The sequence below is a fragment of the Rhodnius prolixus genome, unplaced genomic scaffold (genome assembly GCF_049639745.1).
Source record: "Rhodnius prolixus isolate KJV_2025 unplaced genomic scaffold, Rpr scaffold_13, whole genome shotgun sequence".
Classification (NCBI taxonomy): domain Eukaryota; kingdom Metazoa; phylum Arthropoda; class Insecta; order Hemiptera; family Reduviidae; genus Rhodnius; species Rhodnius prolixus.
Window position 1 is genome coordinate 12924126 of NW_027411583.1, and position 18906 is coordinate 12943031.

General features: G+C 36.8%; 1 protein-coding gene across 4 annotated transcripts in view; it reads right to left on the reverse strand.

Moving 5' to 3' along the window:
- Dgk (diacyl glycerol kinase 1) overlaps positions 1–18906 on the reverse strand; it is a 129584-nt gene that overhangs the window by 17902 nt on the left and 92776 nt on the right. For all 4 annotated transcript variants that reach the window (XM_074116381.1, XM_074116379.1, XM_074116380.1 and 1 more), the window contains exons 5-8: positions 6984–7154; positions 2200–2383; positions 1701–1877; positions 988–1107 (exon numbers count right to left, since the gene is read on the reverse strand). In XM_074116381.1, the coding sequence (XP_073972482.1) occupies positions 988–1107; positions 1701–1877; positions 2200–2383; positions 6984–7154 (652 nt within the window). The remainder of the gene's footprint in view (positions 1–987; positions 1108–1700; positions 1878–2199; positions 2384–6983; positions 7155–18906) is intronic.

Genomic DNA, 18906 nt, shown 5'->3' on the forward strand with positions numbered 1-18906 from the left:
TACATATTTACACACTATTTATTAAATGTATCTTGTCAGGGACACAACAAGACATGCCAGGGTAAACATTACAATCCAGAACTGAGGACCTCATTTTCATTAATTATATTATATTAACCCCTTATCGTGCACGCTCGAGTTAAATCGAGCGCTCTAAACTGGCCAAACTGTGCACACTCGAGATAATTCCTAGCGGCGTTGTTGTTATATTACTATATTTTATTTTACATTATATTTTAGTAAAATATATATAGGAAAATGAGCGAATCAGAATCTGAATATGAATACGCAAATTTGTGGGAAAGCGGCTGAGAAGAAAGTGACAATTGTAGTAGTGATTCTAAAGATAGTTGAGAAGAAGAGATAGCCGATGATTGGAAGGCTATATAAGCAATGCCCAACGAAATCCAGCTCCTCAAAGGTTTCCATTTGTTGCTACTGCTGGTTCAACTTTTTTTTAGGAGGAAAATTTTGATATACAGGGTGACCAGAGTTACAGGCTCCACCCACTTTTTTTTTAAACGGCGGGAAATTTCGAAAAAATAAAAAAACACGTATTTAATCATTTTTGGTCTAGTTTATTTTCAGTGATTAACCCATTTTTTTTAAACCCTTGTATCTCAAGATACAGCATCCAACTTTTGTTTTTCAAATGGAACGTTATATTTTTTTGTTGCATATTTTTGTAGTATTTGAGCTCCTAAAAAAAACAAAAAATTTTTTTTTGAAATCGGTTAGGTTTTTCAAAAGTTATGGTAATTTAAAATATGAAAAACAAATTTCAGTTAAATGTCAAAATTACGTTATTTTTTTTAAAGAATCCGTTGAAACTGGGCACAATCAACGGATAGGCAAGCCAAAACTCTGGACTCCCACGCTTTGCTTGTAGCAGCACTTATGGTGATAAAGTTAAGATCTAGGCAGGTTAGAATTATTTTGATAGTTGCGTTAAAAAAAAATAATAAAAATAAATAAATCTTTACTTACATTCCAACTTATCTTCAGGACGTCCGGCTTCCATGAGTGACAGATAACAGACAATATCTTTCAGTGGAACTCTCAGTGCTGACAGGTCCGTGGTGCTCATTTTTCGTTGTAGTTTACTTTCTGGAAATGCATGGAAACGAGATTATCTCAGTTTTGAGACAATTCGAACAATAGAAGAGTAGTTAGAGCTAAGCTTTTTTTTTATAAGGAGCCAATCAGCTAGCGCGTAGGTTGCATAGCAAAATCAATACAGGAAGAACAATTTATTCGAAAATAGTGATACGAGAACAATAGAAGCGTTTGGTTAGTTTTGGTAGAGAGAAAACACTATGTTTTTCCCAAAAGATCCGTTTTTTTTGAGGTTCACAGTGGTTTTTCCAACATTGTTTCTCTCTGTGTGGGTATCCACCGTAACTCAAAGCCGATTTTCTCTAACTTAGTGTAATAATTGTGCGTATGTAGATGTGTAACTTCTATTTTGTATAATTTTCCACAGAAAATTCGATGAAGGGTCTTCTCTGGTGAAGAGGATGCGGTGCGCCTTCAAGAGACAGTCTAAGTACAGACAATATAGTACAGATTCCCAAAGTAAAGAACCTGTCACTTTCACCTTGACTTTTTAATCACGCTATTTTAGCATTCAAACTTAGATAACGAAATGTTTAGAAATTGAAAATAATCAATTTGCTGTAGAAAGCCAACAAATTACTTACCATCATTTACCCGACCGTTAGTAACAAGTAGGGAATTGTTAGACTTTCTGGAAGAATTTCTGGACATCTGACTATGGCATGGTGAGGAATCCGTGGATTTCTTCTCTAAAACTTCGTGACAGGAATGTGAGGTGTGCGTAACGGTTAACATCGGATGCACTGATGCTCCAATGCTGCCTGTAAAGGAGAGAAATTAAGTTCATTCAAGAAGTTATTGGCAATTTAAAACGTTAAAAAAGTACGATGAAAAGTTAAGGAGTTAAACATTTGGGAGAGACTTTATAGTAAACATTGTAAGTTTCGTAGAAATTTAATTACATCATCTGCGATAAAAGAAAACTGTGTAAGTGTTTTACTCTAGATTTTTTGTGGAACCATTGAATTTCTAAAAGGTTCTGTATGAATTTATGGTTTTAATCTTAATTTCAACTGCCGTTCAGATCCTGGGGAAAGAAGATGGATAGAGGGATGCTTGCAACAGAGAAATCCAATCACATACCTGCTCTGGTCCGGGTGGGACTGTCATGTTCGTGGTTATGTCCTAGGGTGTGATGCAGTCGACCGGTCAGCCCATGGAATTTCTCAGCAATGTAAGCAGTCGGCTTCAACACCATGCTTTCACTTCCGCTACCGGCTATTGTAGCTCCGTACACGTTAGGCACCGACGTGGTCTGGTTTAACTTCTGTTAATAAATAAAATCACACATACACACACATGTTAATTTAAGATACAAACCATTAACTGAGAAGTAGAGGTAATTGTGGAATTAGGTTATGGCCAGTGCTGTCCTAAAGATTATCTGATATATTTATATACTGGGGTAAACACGGTCAGTGTGGCAGCACTGCATTACTCCTAATTTGCCCCTCCCCAGTTAAGTATTCATTTACTTTTGACAAGCAACACTATTCTCAGTTCTTAGACTACATAAATAACTTAACTTCTTATCTGATCAATTTTTTATGTAAAAATTTATTTAAGCCGTTGTTTTTGGATTAAAAACAACAAATCAGGGGGCGAACATTAGTTTTTTTACTTCAAATTTTCCTTCCTCGTTTAATAATATGTTTAGAGAAAGTTTTCCAATCATTCCAAATTTTCCAAACTTTGGTTTTTCATCGGAAAAATCCCTTTTGAGTCCAAAAATAGTGAATGCGAGTGGTGGTTAAATTCGTTCAGCTCATAATTTCAGCCTTTTGGAGATGTTCGAAAGCTCGTATTTTATTCAAATTTTATAACAACAATAATATTATTTAAGTAATTTTACTGCATTCAATTTTCATTAATATTGTTTAAATATTTTTTATTATTAGATATTGAATATTTCATTTCATTTTTATCACGTTTTACAGACATTTACTTATAGAACTTAATAGTTATTTATCTGTTACATTAACTGTGTGTAATTTGTGCTCCCGTATTCTTCTGTAGCAACAAAATTCTTAATTTAAATAAAATTGGCTCATATTTTTGTTTGTCAAAAGTAATAGAAAGTAGAAAAATGAAAAATACAGATCTTCCATTTTATAAAGGGCGTGGTGTGATATAAATGGGAGGGTAGGCGTGGTTTAACGAAAATATTCTCGCTTTTGATTGGCTCTTCAGCCAACCTATTTTTCACACTCTTCCATTCTTCACTGTGGTTGGCCAATTTTTTAACTGTAATTATTTCTATGAAAAATACAAGTTCAATTTTTTTTATTAATTTTTCCCCCGTAGATATTTGATGAAGAATCAAATTATGCAATAAAAAATTTTTCTCAAGAAAAACATGAAAAATAAAAGATTTTTCTTGTTTAATGCCTTGTTTTCTGTATTAATAATGTAAGGGTAACCAGAAAATAGGGAATAATGGTTATTTTCTGGAGTAGCAGGTAAAAAGAAGGTTGTGGGTGATGGTACACCCATTGTTCCCTGCCATTCTGTTTGTTTATTTGCACTGAGCAGTTATTTAATGATTTTTAAAGATTTAATGATAAACAGTTTGATACTAATCAAAATCAAAATCGGCAAACTTTTACACAGTTATTGGTATTAATATGTTAACAGTCTTACATCTACATGAAATTCCAAATCGTATAACATTCGATTCATAAAAATCGGTTCGCGCGTTTAGGCGCTTCGTTGTTTACAAAAAAGGTAACAATAACAAGAAGAACAAGAACAAGAACTCATTTTCAGCAACTTATTTCTCAAAATCTATTAGATCCGAGTTGTTGCAAAAAAAATTACAGTTATAAAGGAGGTATTTGCCCTATATTATAAAGAAAATTTGAGAATTTTATCTTTTATAGTAAGAGAGGCAAAAATTGTCAAAGTTAGGTGCCTTTGAACGGTTCGCTTTTTCATGCACTTTTGGTCGATCAACCCTTTTACCGGACAGTTTTAATATAAACTTTCTAACTCCATATACTACAGTGCATAAATATGGGTGCCAGTTGGGACAACTCATTCCCAGATGTTCCCGGCGCGCGTCTTTCAAGAAAGTTCTTGGAATGGTGGGGAACAGTGGGATACCACAAGATTATGAGTTCGGAATGGAATGATAGGCGATGCTTCTTTGTTGTAGTTTCGAGTTTTTTTTTTTTTTTGCGGGCGTAGAAGAAAGAGCGGAAATGGATTCATAATTATGTCATTTAGCGGAAGAAGAAGAGCAGCGCAACAGGTTGCTCCTGCAGGCAGCCGGCCACACTACCCAGAACTTTGCTGATGAATGTCTTCATAAATAATTTCTGTATGTTTTCTTCTGCCATATTTTATTTCTTTTAGGAGACTTCATTGCAAAGTGTCAAGTCCAGAATTGCCGTCTGGGGTGACGTGAATCTTCTAGAATATCCTCTGGCCAGCTATTTACTGTACACCCACTATTTGATGCCTATTCTCTCAAGGCGTTTTGCAATGTCAGCGTGGATTCGGTGCTGAGATACTCTTCCATGGACAACCACTGCCACCTCATTCTCCCTACGTCACGAATGCACGAGCACATGAAGAAGACCTCATTTATGCTACCACATTTCTTGTCCGTATTTCTAATCAGTCTCTCGTTGGCTTTGTGCAGACTTCACAGGTCCTGTAGGATTTAGAACCTTCGGAGTAGTGGTAGTAAGATAAAGACCAATTTCTTTTACCACAAGTAAGTTAAGTCATTAGTTGTTTATCCAAAAATTTGACCCAATTACTTACCGTTATAGCGGACCGGGTAAGTAAAGTTTCCTTGCCTGAAGGAAATAGGTCACTTAACAGGAGAATGGGGAGTCTAGGCCTTGTGAGTTCCCGCCCAAGATAAAGCAATAGAGGATGATCAGTATGAAAGGCAAATAAATAAAACAACGTCATTAATATTATAGTAGAAGACATAAGGGGGATTTCTCGGCCCATATAATGATGTCATAAACCATATAAGGACGTACCTATAATAGTTGATGAAAAGATGGCACAATATGAAGTTTTCTAGAAAAGATAATGGACATGATGTGTGGGGGAGGGCCCATAAAACTGGACGCCCCATTTTTATGGGCCATTCTTAGTGGCTGTTAACAGTTTTATCAGTCACGAGGAGAGTTGTGACGCAATCAAGGCGTTTATATAGCAGTGTAGGTTAACATTACTTCCGGCCAACTTGCTACGACGATAGAGAAGCAGGTACCAAGGCTCCTTAAAGTCTATTTGGTAAAGCTAGATTAACTGTCTTCCGCCGCTATATATTTCCTTGGCGCACTCCTCTACCTGTCCGTCCATCTTGGACCGTCATTTCCTGTGATTGTCTTTTATAGAACGCCATCTATCTGCCAGCTGCTTTCTCCTAGCAAGAGGAAGTAGTGTGATCGTATCCAATTTTCTAAATTTTCACGTGTTTTGAGTTCCGTTGATCACGAGAAAAAATGTTTTTTTTTACGCGACTTCATTTTTTTAAAGATTGTCTTTAAATCTTTCTTCCGGTACAATTTTTTTGCCGGGAAAAGTGAATTTTTGGGGTGTTAAGTAAGTCTGGGATAATCACTTTCTGGTAGCCCTAGTATTCCTTCCCGCATTGTGCTCCCCAAATACTTTACGGATGACATCCCAATTAAAAAGGTAGGAGTTATCTAAGGACCTCAAATCATGGTCACCACCTGGCTCTCCAGGGGTTTGAGAGCCAGCAGGATGAAGGATAACTGCTTCTTAGTGCCTAAACGAGGTAGATCCATACCTAGCTCTACTACATCCGCAAAATACGCAGGCTTTTTGGAGGAGTTAAACGTCCTTCCAAGCCCGAGTTAGTCAGGTTAGGCTACTTCCTCCCAGCGAGCGCACTCTCCTGGGCAATCGATCCTTTAGAAAGGATTTTCGGGAGGAGAGCTGGCGACAGAGATAACTCACTCCCTGGTGTCTTATGCACTCTCAAACATCTTCCCAGGTATCCTGATGCCCAGCTTTCATCAACAAGAGAAACAGGCGGATGTTTATTATCTTAAAATCCTGGCTATGGGTCAAATTCTCAACCTATTTCTGTCGGCTTGCCCCTATTTATCCAGGTGGCACCATCAGAAAAGAGAGATCTGACGTTGGCCAATTAACAAGGGAATTCATGACTTGGAAAAATTCCTAGATTCCTAGAAAAATGGAATGACCGTAGTGGAAAATTTCTTGCAAGTTTTCTTTTTCAGTTTTCCGCGATTTTATCGAAATTCAGCTTAATTTGTTTCTTAGGCTGGAAACAGTGGAGTGGCGAGCAAAGCCTTTAAAGAAAATAGATAAACAAATTAAACATTATATAACTTTCCATACAAATAAAATAAAATAAGCAACCCTCCTGCTTCTAAACTGCTGTAAATACCAAATTTTCAAGGAAGAATTTTCATATAGAAATAGTTCCTCCATCTTGTTTCGTCGAAAGGAGAAACACGTCTAAACTCGTCACTATGTGCATGCGACTCTTTGCTCGTTGCTCGTCGCTCTCTTTGATCTGAAGCAGCTATCATCGCCGCTTTGCTCGCCGCTCCACTATGTTTCCAGCCTTAATCACCATTCTAAAGGAAGGGGCAATTGTTTATAAATCTGTTAAAAAAAATATTCATTTTAACTTTTGGTGAGGAATTCTAACTTTCAGCAGTTCCTCCAACAACATCACCAAGAGAACCTCGGTGAACTGTTTCCTGCTCTGGAGATGTTGTAGGATGGAGTGATCTCCTCTGACAGTGCATTGTAACAATAAAATCTAAACGCTCAACAAAAAATCAACTAAGAAAACCACAATCGATGAGATGAAGCTTCATTTATTTAGGATCAATCAATAAAAGCACCTTATTGGGTAGTGTATTGTGGTGGGATGATGAGCTGTTCGGCGGGCATTGGCTGCTAGGCACCGCCGGTCTCTTGAAGAATGAAAGAAACAGATGTCTCGAGAGGTCGTCTGGCGTGCACACTTCCAGATAGGTGTCCAAGAACAGTTTGAATCCATCGTAGTCAATGTCCTGCAACATAGGAGGAAACAGTCGTTTTATTACTTCCTTTTTTTCCAAATAAAATGGAAAGCAGTGAAAAGTGTCCAGTTTTAGATGATAATTGCTTTTAACCAGAAATATCCCATAATTTCAATCTGACCTGTTCATAGCAATTTACACTTTATCATTTTGTCCTTATAAATTGATTGAAACATATTTACTGAATCTACGACAAGCAAGAAACAAAAAATTTAATTTAGCAACGCTACAATATTAAATAATTTTTTAAATTTTGGTTTCAACATCAACAAACATGAAATAGTTTTCCAGATTTTTGTTTTTGGGAGGGGGAAAACAATACTTTTTTTAAATAAACTTTTAAAAGAAAAAATATTTGACAGTAACATTGATTGATGCGAAAATTTCCTTGCAACGCCATCTATGTGCACGGCCGAGAACTTGCGTCTTGCTCTGGTGGTGATACATGGCAATACACTTCGCTCCGACCAGCAAGAGACTTTTTACTCACAAAAGTGATGAAATCAGATTAAATATATTTATTTATTTATTTTTTTATTTAACCTAAAAATGCCAACCATGAAGAAAAATATCCTGATTGGCTGGGTCTTAATCGTTTTGGCAATCTTCCAAGAGTTTTGTACCATGTAGATAAAGATCTTAATTGCTACAGCTGTAGGGGATTCCCGAAAACCACACTGTGTATACAAAAACAATTCAGAATGTATCCTAGCTATTTTGTGGGACTTTATCTCTTTGTTGATTGGGATCTAATTATAGTTAGGACTATTCAGCTGTGGTATTTTTCCCTTTAGTCGGTCAACGAGTTCATCGTACGCCACAAATTCCCTACTTCCGCCAATTCTATAGTATGTCCACTCTTTCCCATCCTGGATTTTTGCCCTCTTTACAGATCATTCTTGTTCTTTCAGGAAGAAAATCTACTTAACATTGAGCGTTATACAACAACATGTTCTGGGTTTTTGCCTGGACTTGGTTCAGGGGGAACATTTTTGTTTTCACCAACACTCGAGAATAGCGAATCCGAACTAGCCAATTTCCTTAGCTATTTCCAGTATTTTCTTCTTAAGCCTGCTCAAAAGAAAAGCTGTCGCTTTTCTTTGGAAATCTTTTCCATAGAAATCAGTTTTGGAAAGGGGGTTCTGAAAGAATGGCTTCTCTCCAGTCCCTTACTCCAGTCAACGTGTGTATTGCAGTCAGCCAACATCTAGTAAAACGTCCAAGTTTTTACAAAAAGCTCACAATAATTGTAAAAAGAGAAAATTCATTGGGTTTTCCAACTAGATTTTTCCCCAAATTTTGTGCTTAAGACGCCGATTTAAAATCCTCTAGTACGGGAAAAGTAGTTTTCCATTGATCTATGTCAGGGGTCGGCAGCCCGCATGCGGCTCTTTTATCCAAATTGTGTGGCTCTTTAGCGTGCCCAAAATATATTGTATGGTTTAATTACATGGAAACGAATGAAAATTCAATTTATTAAAATAATGATATTTTTCCAAAAAGAATTTTAAATGTGATAGATTTGAAATTGAATAGAATTATATTAAAATATAGTACAGTAATACAATAGACTGCCGCCATTTTCATTCAAACACAGGCTTAGTTATTATTTATTTACTTTGCAATAACTATGTGAAAATAAGTATATAAAACATTTAATGTTATTGAATATTATAAAATAACAATTTGAGAAAACAAATGATCTAGAGAGTTTGTTTACACTATCATCCTTATGGCTCTTGGTAAAATTTATTAAAATTATTTAAGGAGAAATGGCTCTCTACTTAAAATAGGTGGCCGACCTCTGGTCAATGTCAAATAACTCAAAAATAAAAACCAAAAACAGAAAGGAAATGAAAAAAAGAAAAGGGATTAGTTTAAGGCCTAATCAAACCTAGACTTTACGCTTCCCAGTAAGCTTGGACTTCAGCACCATATGGGTCAACACCATATATTTTTTTTTTTTTTTGTACAATGCTGATAAGAATTAAATCTGGCTCAAATGTTCGGAGTTGGAGAAAAAAAAAAATATACTAAGAAGAAGTCGTATTGGTTCAAACCCCAGGTTCTTGTTGGGTAACTAAAACTGAAAACAATAACAATCCAATGGTTGCCATGATAGCTTGGAGAAGTCATTCTGGGACGACTTTTAGCCAGGAATTACTGGAAACGGGTTGGTACAGCGCGGTGCGCGAGGTTTTTCCATTAATACCGTTTGTTTTCCCTCTAAACATAATATTTTTTGTAGCAGTTAATAAAATATTCCCGTCCTGAAGTTCTATTAAAAGAAATAACAGAGAAAAAATAAAAATGAATAAACGAATAAACATTATTAAAAATGGAAACCAGTGTGTACAATCGTAATGATAAATAAATACTGGCAAGTTTAGTTCAATATTGTATAGGGTGAAAGCGGTACTGCAGCTATGACGTCAATTGACGTCACAGTCCGCAGTGACGTCACCTGGGCTGTGTGTGTGTGTGTGTGTGTGTGTGTGTGTGTGTGTGTGTGTGTGTGTGTGTGTGATAATATGGCACGTCTAGTTGACCTCCACCAGAGCGCGCCGGCCGCCCGTTCCTCCATTACGCGGACCAGACGAGCCTACCTAATAGATATTTTAACAAAGCAGGTATTGCTTCCACCAATCCTATTTAGTTCCAATAACTAATTCACTTGGTTCCATTTTCAAGTTATTCATCAATTTTCCTTCCTTTTTGCCAAAGATTAATGGGTGCCCAGTGGGTGGGGAGTGCTGGACAATATCGTTGATTTCATTCGTCGTAATATACATGGTGTTTTTTTTTTTTTTTTTTTCTTGTTTCTGATTGGATTCGAGTTTCTATCCATCATCAGTATAATGTAGAGAAATTTTTCTTCCGTTGTGCTTCTCTCATAGTTAGACTTGTCTGCTTTCGGCTGGTCACAGGATAAATAATTTTTTATTAAATTGAATTTCCACGGTCAGAAGTTAATCGAAGAAAACAATCCATACTGAATACTCCGGGTTTTGACGTGAATACATCTTTAAATTTGAATCATATGGTGGCAATACAAAAAATCTAATGATAACAAAATCTGGGGATACAGTTTGGCATTATAGTTTCGAATCTATCGTCTACATCCAAAATTAAATTAGACCACTGGATAGCTAAAGGATCAAAGAATTCATTACGATAAGCGAGGACTGTGGCACATCGCGCGCGGTGGAGGGGGAAGCGCCGCCATTTTGAGATAATTTTGCTGCGTATCGAGATTTGCAATTAGTATAACTTTTGTCTCCGAGAAGCTACGATGTTCGTTTAAGTTTTAATCGTCAGCTGTCGACACAATCTATCGATTGTATATAAAACATTAGTGTAAAATAGTGACAGTGAATAAAATAAAGGTATTAGAATAAAAAAATATTATCAAAAATATATAATGTCGGCCTTTACGCGTCGAAAAGCCAAAAAACCAAATACAGAGATCGAAACGGTTGGAACAAGAACAATCGAATGGTAAAAGTCGCAAAGCCGGTGGAGTCGCCATATATCGCAACATCAATAGCTTTCACTGATTGTAATAGAGTTAACATTGACATTTCGGAAATTTATTTGGAAATGAAAGACGCAAAAGCTGGTGATGTCTGTCTAGTAAACGAAAAAGGCCAATGGCATCTTCAAATTCGTACTCGGGTGTGTGTATATATCCATCCGGCACAGCGTTAGCAGAAATTAAACTCTTTATGTTATGATTGTTGTTAAAATATTCCAAAATCATCTCTAAAATTATACCCGATTACAAGCCTGATCTTACTACACCAATTATGATAGTTGGAGACCTTAATGTTGATGTCTCACAAAACCGCTCATTGCCCGGACTTCATGCTCAGCGAGTTCAATTTGTCTGATATTGAAACTTCAACAACGTTAGGTAATACCTATATTGATTTAACGTTTACCAGAAATCTCGATGTATCTTGTATGCCATTTGTGTCGTACTTTTCGTATCACAGACCTACAATTAATAAAGCTATATTGTAACACAGTAATTATTTGTTTCCTTGATTTCATCTTAAATACATAAATAAAAATATTTTATATAAAAAATATAACCCGTTACGTAAACGTATTCACGTACAACACACGGCCGGGTCCATGACACAGCCACAGTAGAGCTTTTTTTTGATCTTGAGAGTTCCATCAAAGTCGGTAAGATTATTTAAAAACGGAAGTTGTAGAACTATGTGCGCAACTAGTTTGAGTCCAAGTTTAGTGTAAATCGTAGAATCTATTTTCTCGAAGATCTCAAGAAGTTCTAGTCCAATCAGTTCTGCAGTGATTGCCAGGGCCGGATTTTCCTATAGGCTAACTAGGCTTTAGCCTAGCACCTCAAGATTAAGAGGGGGGGCCTACATTCAAATTGTTAGCAAAAATAAACTTACACTTTTCTAAAAACAGTGAACACTAAAACACTGTGTTAGTAATGTACTTTCACAGTAGTGATGTATTTTATTATCTCTCATTAATTTACAAACTTAAAAATGGGAGGTGAAAGGGCCTCCTCATAAGTGGAATAGCCTAGGGGCCTCTTTTCATCTAAATCCGGCCCTGGTGATTGATGTAGTGAAGGTTTTTTAAAAAGGAAAATTATCGAGACTTTTTTAATTTTTCTAATTTAAGATGCGTTATTATCTGAGAACATCATCGCCTTGAGCTTTTTTTGTCAGAGCACTGCCGACTTCCGAACAGAGTTGCCAGTAAGAAGCTACTAGGAAGACAAAATCTAAAGACCACCAGCTGGATTCGAACCGCTGTATTTCTTCCTGGGAATCCAGTATGCGCTAACCACTGGGCTAATTCCTTCCCTAATTATCTAGAATTTCCACAAGAATTATCTTCTTCAGAATTATGTTTTACTTAAAGCAAGTTTGGAGACCTTCTCAAGATTGGTAAGATGATCCATCTGGATTCAATGTCATTGTCTGTGGGCCACTCGAGCCACACGAAGGTGGTTCCATAAAATACCATCGTGAAGATAGCGAATGGCCTTCAACGGCCGTTAAAAAAGGAAGCTCAGATACCTCTTCTTCTCTTTCTGAAGTTCCCTTAAACGAACTTCGCTGGAAATATTCGAATCTCCATGAAGGCAATCTAGTATAAACTTTCAAGAAAACCTTTTGGTGTTCAAGAGAAACTCTCAAAAAAGTGACATAGAGAGGAAATCCCTCTCAAAAGCTTTACTTCTGGTTGTGAGATTACTTCAGGAAACCAAAAGAACAAAATTTCGAAGTTCAAATGGAAGTTACAGAAATGAACCAGTTCTCCGCTGCACTAGTTGGCTCGCCAGCCGTAAACAGATTCCCAAAACTACCAATTGGGTGTCGAGAGACGGAGGGCGACTGGCGAACATACTTAACTATTAATTTCTCAAAAAAACCATTAAATAAAATCAAAAGCCAAAAGTCGAACCAAGTACCATAATTCATCTTGGCTTTGTGGTTATCAAAAAGCAAAATTAAAGCCTAAACAAAACACCAGGAAGTATGAAAGCCCACGCTACATCGAAACACACATCTACTGACAGTGTCACACACAATCAGCTGTTAAGAAATGAAAAAATAAAAATAAAATAAAAGAAGAAAGAAATTAGATTAGGATAAAATGAATATAGAGTGCTTGGTGGTGGGGGGAAGTTGGCCCCGCCCACACGGCGGCACGCTGTCCAGTGTTGCCATGGTAGCGACACTGGTAGGTCACTCTTGTTACAGCGCCTTTGCTTTGATCTCTGTAAACTAACTTTAGCTAAATCTTTTAGTTTTATTAAATTTGTTAGGCTAACCTTGAGTATAAGACCCCCCCCCCCAACTATTGTTCCTATTTCTCTTTTTAAAAGCTAGTAAGAGAAGTAATGCAATTGTAGAAAATATTTGGTTTTTTTTTTTTTACCGGAAACCAGCATTTACACTCTGCGAACTCTCTCAGACATAATTCATTCCAGCTCGCTGTTATGCTGCCAATTTGTCCAAATTAAATTTTTAATACGTGTAAATTGATCGCATACGATAAGATTTCAAATTGTTCTTAAAATTTTTATCCGAATTTAATCGGCGAAATTAATCGTACTTTTAATCATATAACAATCAATTAGTGAACTAAATTTCAAATTTAATCGATAATCAAATCGATTTAATCACTCCATTATATGACTTTTCAACCTTATGGTTCGAACCACGTTTTGGCGAGGCCACCTTTCTGGCGTATCTCCCTACCAAAAACTTTTGCGATTAATTTTTTCAGACTTGGACTTCACAAGCATTACGATTCACTAAACCAAAATAGGTTCACCCTTACACTCACATTTAACCATGTTTGGTGACTCACTATACCTACAAAGGACCATCTTGTACTCTCATTTTTAAGAGAGGTTAAATAAGGCTTTCTAAACTTCCATTTTAGATATTTTAAGGTTTTACTACCTCGCAAGTATTTTGATTATTAGATTTCTAACCAAACTTCCAAGAAGAAAGAAAACAATACACCGGAAGTGCAACTTTAAAGAATGCCTTTCTGTAATTTACTATGAATAGGCCAAACGGAAGCTCATCTAATGGCGTACTTAAGCTTAAATGTCAGTTTGGCTTGTGATTATTTCTCAATTAATAGTTTGGTTCAGAGGGAAAGTGTCGCAATCTATCAACATTATTATTAAATTGATCTCTTTTTTCTTTTTATTCAAATTCTTTTTGCAAATCTAAGTTACAATAGTATTCAATTATATTCGTAAGTTACGGTAAGAAAAAGTCGTGCGAGTGTTCATACGAGATTCTTTTCATGAGAAAGTGAAGTGCAATTGTCGAATATTGGTGAAAACTATTCGAAAACAATCTCAACTTAATAAAAAAATCCTTGAAAATTTAGAATGATTTTTTTTTTCGAATAATTTGTTAGCATTTTTTCTCAATATCTACCAAAGATTAATATTATTACTAAAATAACAAAAAAAAAGTTAATAAAATACGAGAAAATTAAAAGATTTAGAGAAATAAGTGAAAGATATTGAAGCACCATTGTTAATACGCTTTGGCCCAGCCCAAAACTGGTTTTCATTGGAAGGGGCGTGACTACACTAGAGGTGGGCATGGCCCGCCCACCGCCTGCAACCGTACTATGCTGTGATTGGCCACTACTTTAAACGCAATAATTTCAATGAAATAATTAATTTAAAAATTTTTCTTCAACATTTCTCCCATAGGTATTTGATAAACTTTCGATTTAAGCAAGAAAAACAATTTTTCTTTAAAAATACGATAAATAAGATTTCTTTTGGAATAATACTTCATGTTTTACCCAATTATCGTTAACAGAATCAAAAAAAGTTGAGAATTTGTGTTGTTTAATCGTGAATTAGATAAAAGAGAAATGGACATACTGTAGACTTGTCTGCCGCCATTAAATAGGCGGTAAACCTACTTTAGACTCCATCCGGTGGAGAACTCTAGTGGCGATTTCTGTAAACATGAATGCAGTTTCTACATTCACTCTTAACCATGTTGACGACTCACTATTCCTATGTAGTACTATCTTACATTTAACCATGTTGAAGACTCACTAGACCTTTATAGGACTGTCTTACACTCAAATTTAACCACGTTGACTACTCACTAGACCTTTATAAAACTATCTTACACTCACATTTAACCAAGTTGACGATTCACCAGACTCATACAGGACTATCTTACACTCACATTTAATCATGTTAGTGACTCTCTAGACGTATACAGGACTATCTTACTCTCACATTTAATCATGTTAGTGACTCTCTAGACGTATACAGGACTATCTTACTCTCACATTTAATCATGTTAGTGACTCTCTAGACGTATACAGGACCATCTTACACTCACATTTAATCATGTTAGTGACTCTCTAGACGTATACAGGACTATCTTACACTCACATTTAATCATGTTGGCCACTTATAAAAAAGGTGAATACTACTTTAATGTAACCAATTTTTTTATCTTTTTGAACCTACTAGGTTACTCAAGGCGGATAGAGAGGATGTATTTTATTCCTCATTTATCGGTGTTTCTCCGTGAGCTGGTAATACTTTGCAAGTTAAAAGTATCACTTGTTACTCCTATAGTAAACTATCTATTATGGCTATTTGTTTTACAGATTTCAATTACTAAAAATCCTATCATGATCATGGTGCCTCCATCAAATTGATTGCTCCAGCGATATGCCAGTCAATAAAGACTTCATCAGAAGTAATTCCAAAGACCGGAATGGCAATAATCCTCAACAATATATTTTAGCCTCACAATTTTTTGGGAGAGGGTCTTCGGGAATAGAAAGGGAACAATAGTTTAGTGAGAGAAGTTATTTTGAAAAGTTTTTCCTAATTCTTCAAGCTGATTTTACAATTGATGGTAATCGTATTGGTAGAGTGAAGGTGCCGAGTTTAAGAAAAGGATTGATGGTGATGAGGCACCAGTAGATAGAATGAGGGTGCACTGGCCCGATCTTGGTTCGACCATTGGCAATCTTGTGGTTATAAAAATTTAATCTCCTAAATTTTGATTAAATTAAAAAATTTAATCGTCAAAAGTGATTTTTTTTTTCACTTTATTTGATATATTTACACCTACAACAAAAGTTGCATCAAGTAAATTTGATGAAACTGGTTAAATTTTCACATGAAAGACATGTAAGAGTCGCCACCCATTGATGCAACTCTTTCTAGTGAATTGCACTCACAACAGTAGGTCCCTAGGCTACCTCCGCTTCAGGCGACGAGGAGGATTGTCTGGAAGGTGAGGAGAGGAGAGTTGTTGGACGAGAGGATTAGGATGGAGAGCAAGGAGGCTGTGAATGTTGCAGTAGCGAGACTTTATTAGGTCAGTGAGGAAAGGGATGTGAAGGTCAGTGTGTATGGTAAGGTTAGAAATGTAGTATGGAGGATTTTCCGTAGGATTTTAGACTGTAGTGTCTGAAGGCGTTTGGAGTTAGAGGGTTTGGCTGAGCCCCACACTTCTGCTCCGTATGTCCATATGGGTCTTAACAGGGTCTTGTAAATAGTCAGTTTGTGATTCACGTCGAGTTTGGATCTGCGGTCAAGTAGTCTACTAAGTAGCTTGTAGCGTCTGTTCACGTCTTGTCGTTTCAGTCGAGTATGTGGGTTCCAGGTGAGTCTCTTGTCAATGTACAGTCCTAAGTATCGTACTACGTCAGCTGGTGGATTAAATTTGGAATTTAATTCAATCAATTAAAATTCTGATTAAATCAAATTCTCTATCAAGTCTGAGTTCTAACAAAGACAGTCTAGATTTTTGTAACATCCACTTTTTCTGCAACGTAATTTCGGTGAAATGTTTGAAATCAAAGCAAAAGTTTTGGCAACACTGGTTAATCTGTTTATTGATGGAAAGAAAGGCGAAAATTAAGGATTGTATATTGTATTGACAAGGTTGGTAACACTAGAGATAATATATCAAGTACTGGAAGTAATATGATTTTGAGAGCGTGCGTATGTGTGAGGGAAGAGTAATAATCATTAAGAGCGATGAAGTAGAGGTCGCTGCGAAGATGGTTCAGCTTGGAGGAGGAGGAGTGAATGGGGTGCCCTGATCGTTCGGAGCCAAGTATAGGGAGGCACTTTGAACGGACAACCAGCGCCAGGGTGTGCCAGTGTGCGTGTGTCGTCATAGTGGTGACGTCGACCTATATCGACCTTCTAACCTCGCTTATCTCGCGCTTACGCACCGCTCTCACACGGTGCGATATAAAATATTTAAACCCCCTATATACTTGTATCAAGATCATATAACACTTTAGCCTTAATATAGAAACTAAAGGACAAAAAAAAAAAATTCCCCGACCTTACAAGCCAGGGTTACCACAACAGTTCTACCAACTACATAAAATATCCAGTATCTATAAACAATAAATTTCTTGGACAGACAGGAAATAAAAACGAGCGAGAGAGAAGCAACAAATTGACTGAACTGAACTTTGATCGTCAGTGTCTTCAAATAAAAAATTTACTTTTTAATTTATGTTTTCTTTTCCAGTGAAGTTTTTCTTCGTTTTCCCGGAAAATTGTTGAGAGTTTTTACTTTTTCTTTTCCGTTTCTAAGAGGAAGTATGCGCTCGTATTTTACGTTCAACATGGAGTTCTCATGGCAACTAATTAAAGACTTAAAAGATTTAGGATGTTTAAAAGAGGAACCAAAGTAAAGTAAAGTAATGCCTATTTTTTTCTGGCGGGTTTTACGTCCAACTACCAATTAGGTATCGAGGACGGAGGCAACTAGCAAACATACTTTACTATAAATTTCTCATATTAATCATTAAATAAAATCCAAGGCCTTTAGACCGGGAATCGAACCCACTAAACCAACAATACATTTTAGCGTTGCGGGTCTAGTATCTTAACCGCTCGGCTATCGTGGCGCCTACTAAAAAGAGGCATCAATCTGAATAGACCTACTCTTAGTGCCAATTCTTCAGGTTCCAAAATCGTGAATTTTCTTCAAACTCGGACATCTTACTCCTGGAGTCATCGCCAAACGCCAACCATTGGTGGCCTTCAAGTAATTAATTTTATATTATTTCCATAATGTTATAATAAAATATTACAGTTAAAAGAAGGCCGGTGGTAGAGGTCGTTAGATTGTTGTTACAAGAGATCTTTGGTTCGTTGAGAGTTCAAAAGATGATGCGCAAGATCAGGACCAAATAATGGTTTGGCCTCACAAAGACCACCCCGTTTTAGTTGTAGTACCTGGGCAGATAAGACCCAGCAATGTGAACTAATCTAATGAAAAAGGTAACCTTAAGAAAGTTTAAATGTGTTTAATTCTAGTGGATCTTGGTAGCGAGGCTTATCAGTTTTTATTTTGGAAACATTGGTTCAAACAGATCAGGGATAAAAGTAAGCACAAATACTAAATAAAGTAGAAGGGATGCTGAGTGTGGACTAGAACTGGGGGGCAATTGTAAAGCAATTACTTTGGAGAAAGAACCAAAGTCCATTTAATTTGGCCAAGAGAATAAAGCCCCCGAAGGGGCTCTCTGGGGGATGCTTCAATGCTGCTTACTCGGCGTGAAGCACAGCAATCACTTTACCAAGTCCTCTCGCAAAATGTTTATATACTTAACTAATAACCCCAAGACGGTATGTTTAAAGTCCCTACTGGGCCATCTTCAAAAACCCCCCCAGGTCTCATTCTAACTCTGCCTTAACTGATTTTATAGACCTCCCGCCCCCCAATCACTTTCTGGAGGGGCGAGTATCTCTTGTTCATGCCGGTGTAGTAGTAAGTTTAGAACGCCGGGATTGGGGGTGGCAGCAGGATTTATGGCAAAGCGCCATTACGATTGGTTTAAGTTGATGACTTGATATCGACCAGAAGACAAACAGCATTGATGGTTCTGGAACTTAGATTTTAGGTGGGAAGAACACCATCCCTAGCACCGCGGACGCGGTCAACTCTTTCATCTGCCCCTAGCCTGGAGGTTCCAACCTCTATTCAAATTCGATTCGAAATAATTTTGGCCACGAGGCTAGGCAGATTTCATCTAAAGTGCTATTTATTTTACTTTTAACTCTTGAGAACAGTCAAGAAGGGTTATAAAATCGAGTTTAAAGACAATTCCACAATCGGAAGTGCCACTCTGCAATGACTCAATATGTATACCGGAAGTACCACTTTCTTGAATGTGGCTCCTGGGGCTTTACTGTTTATATTCTTTACTG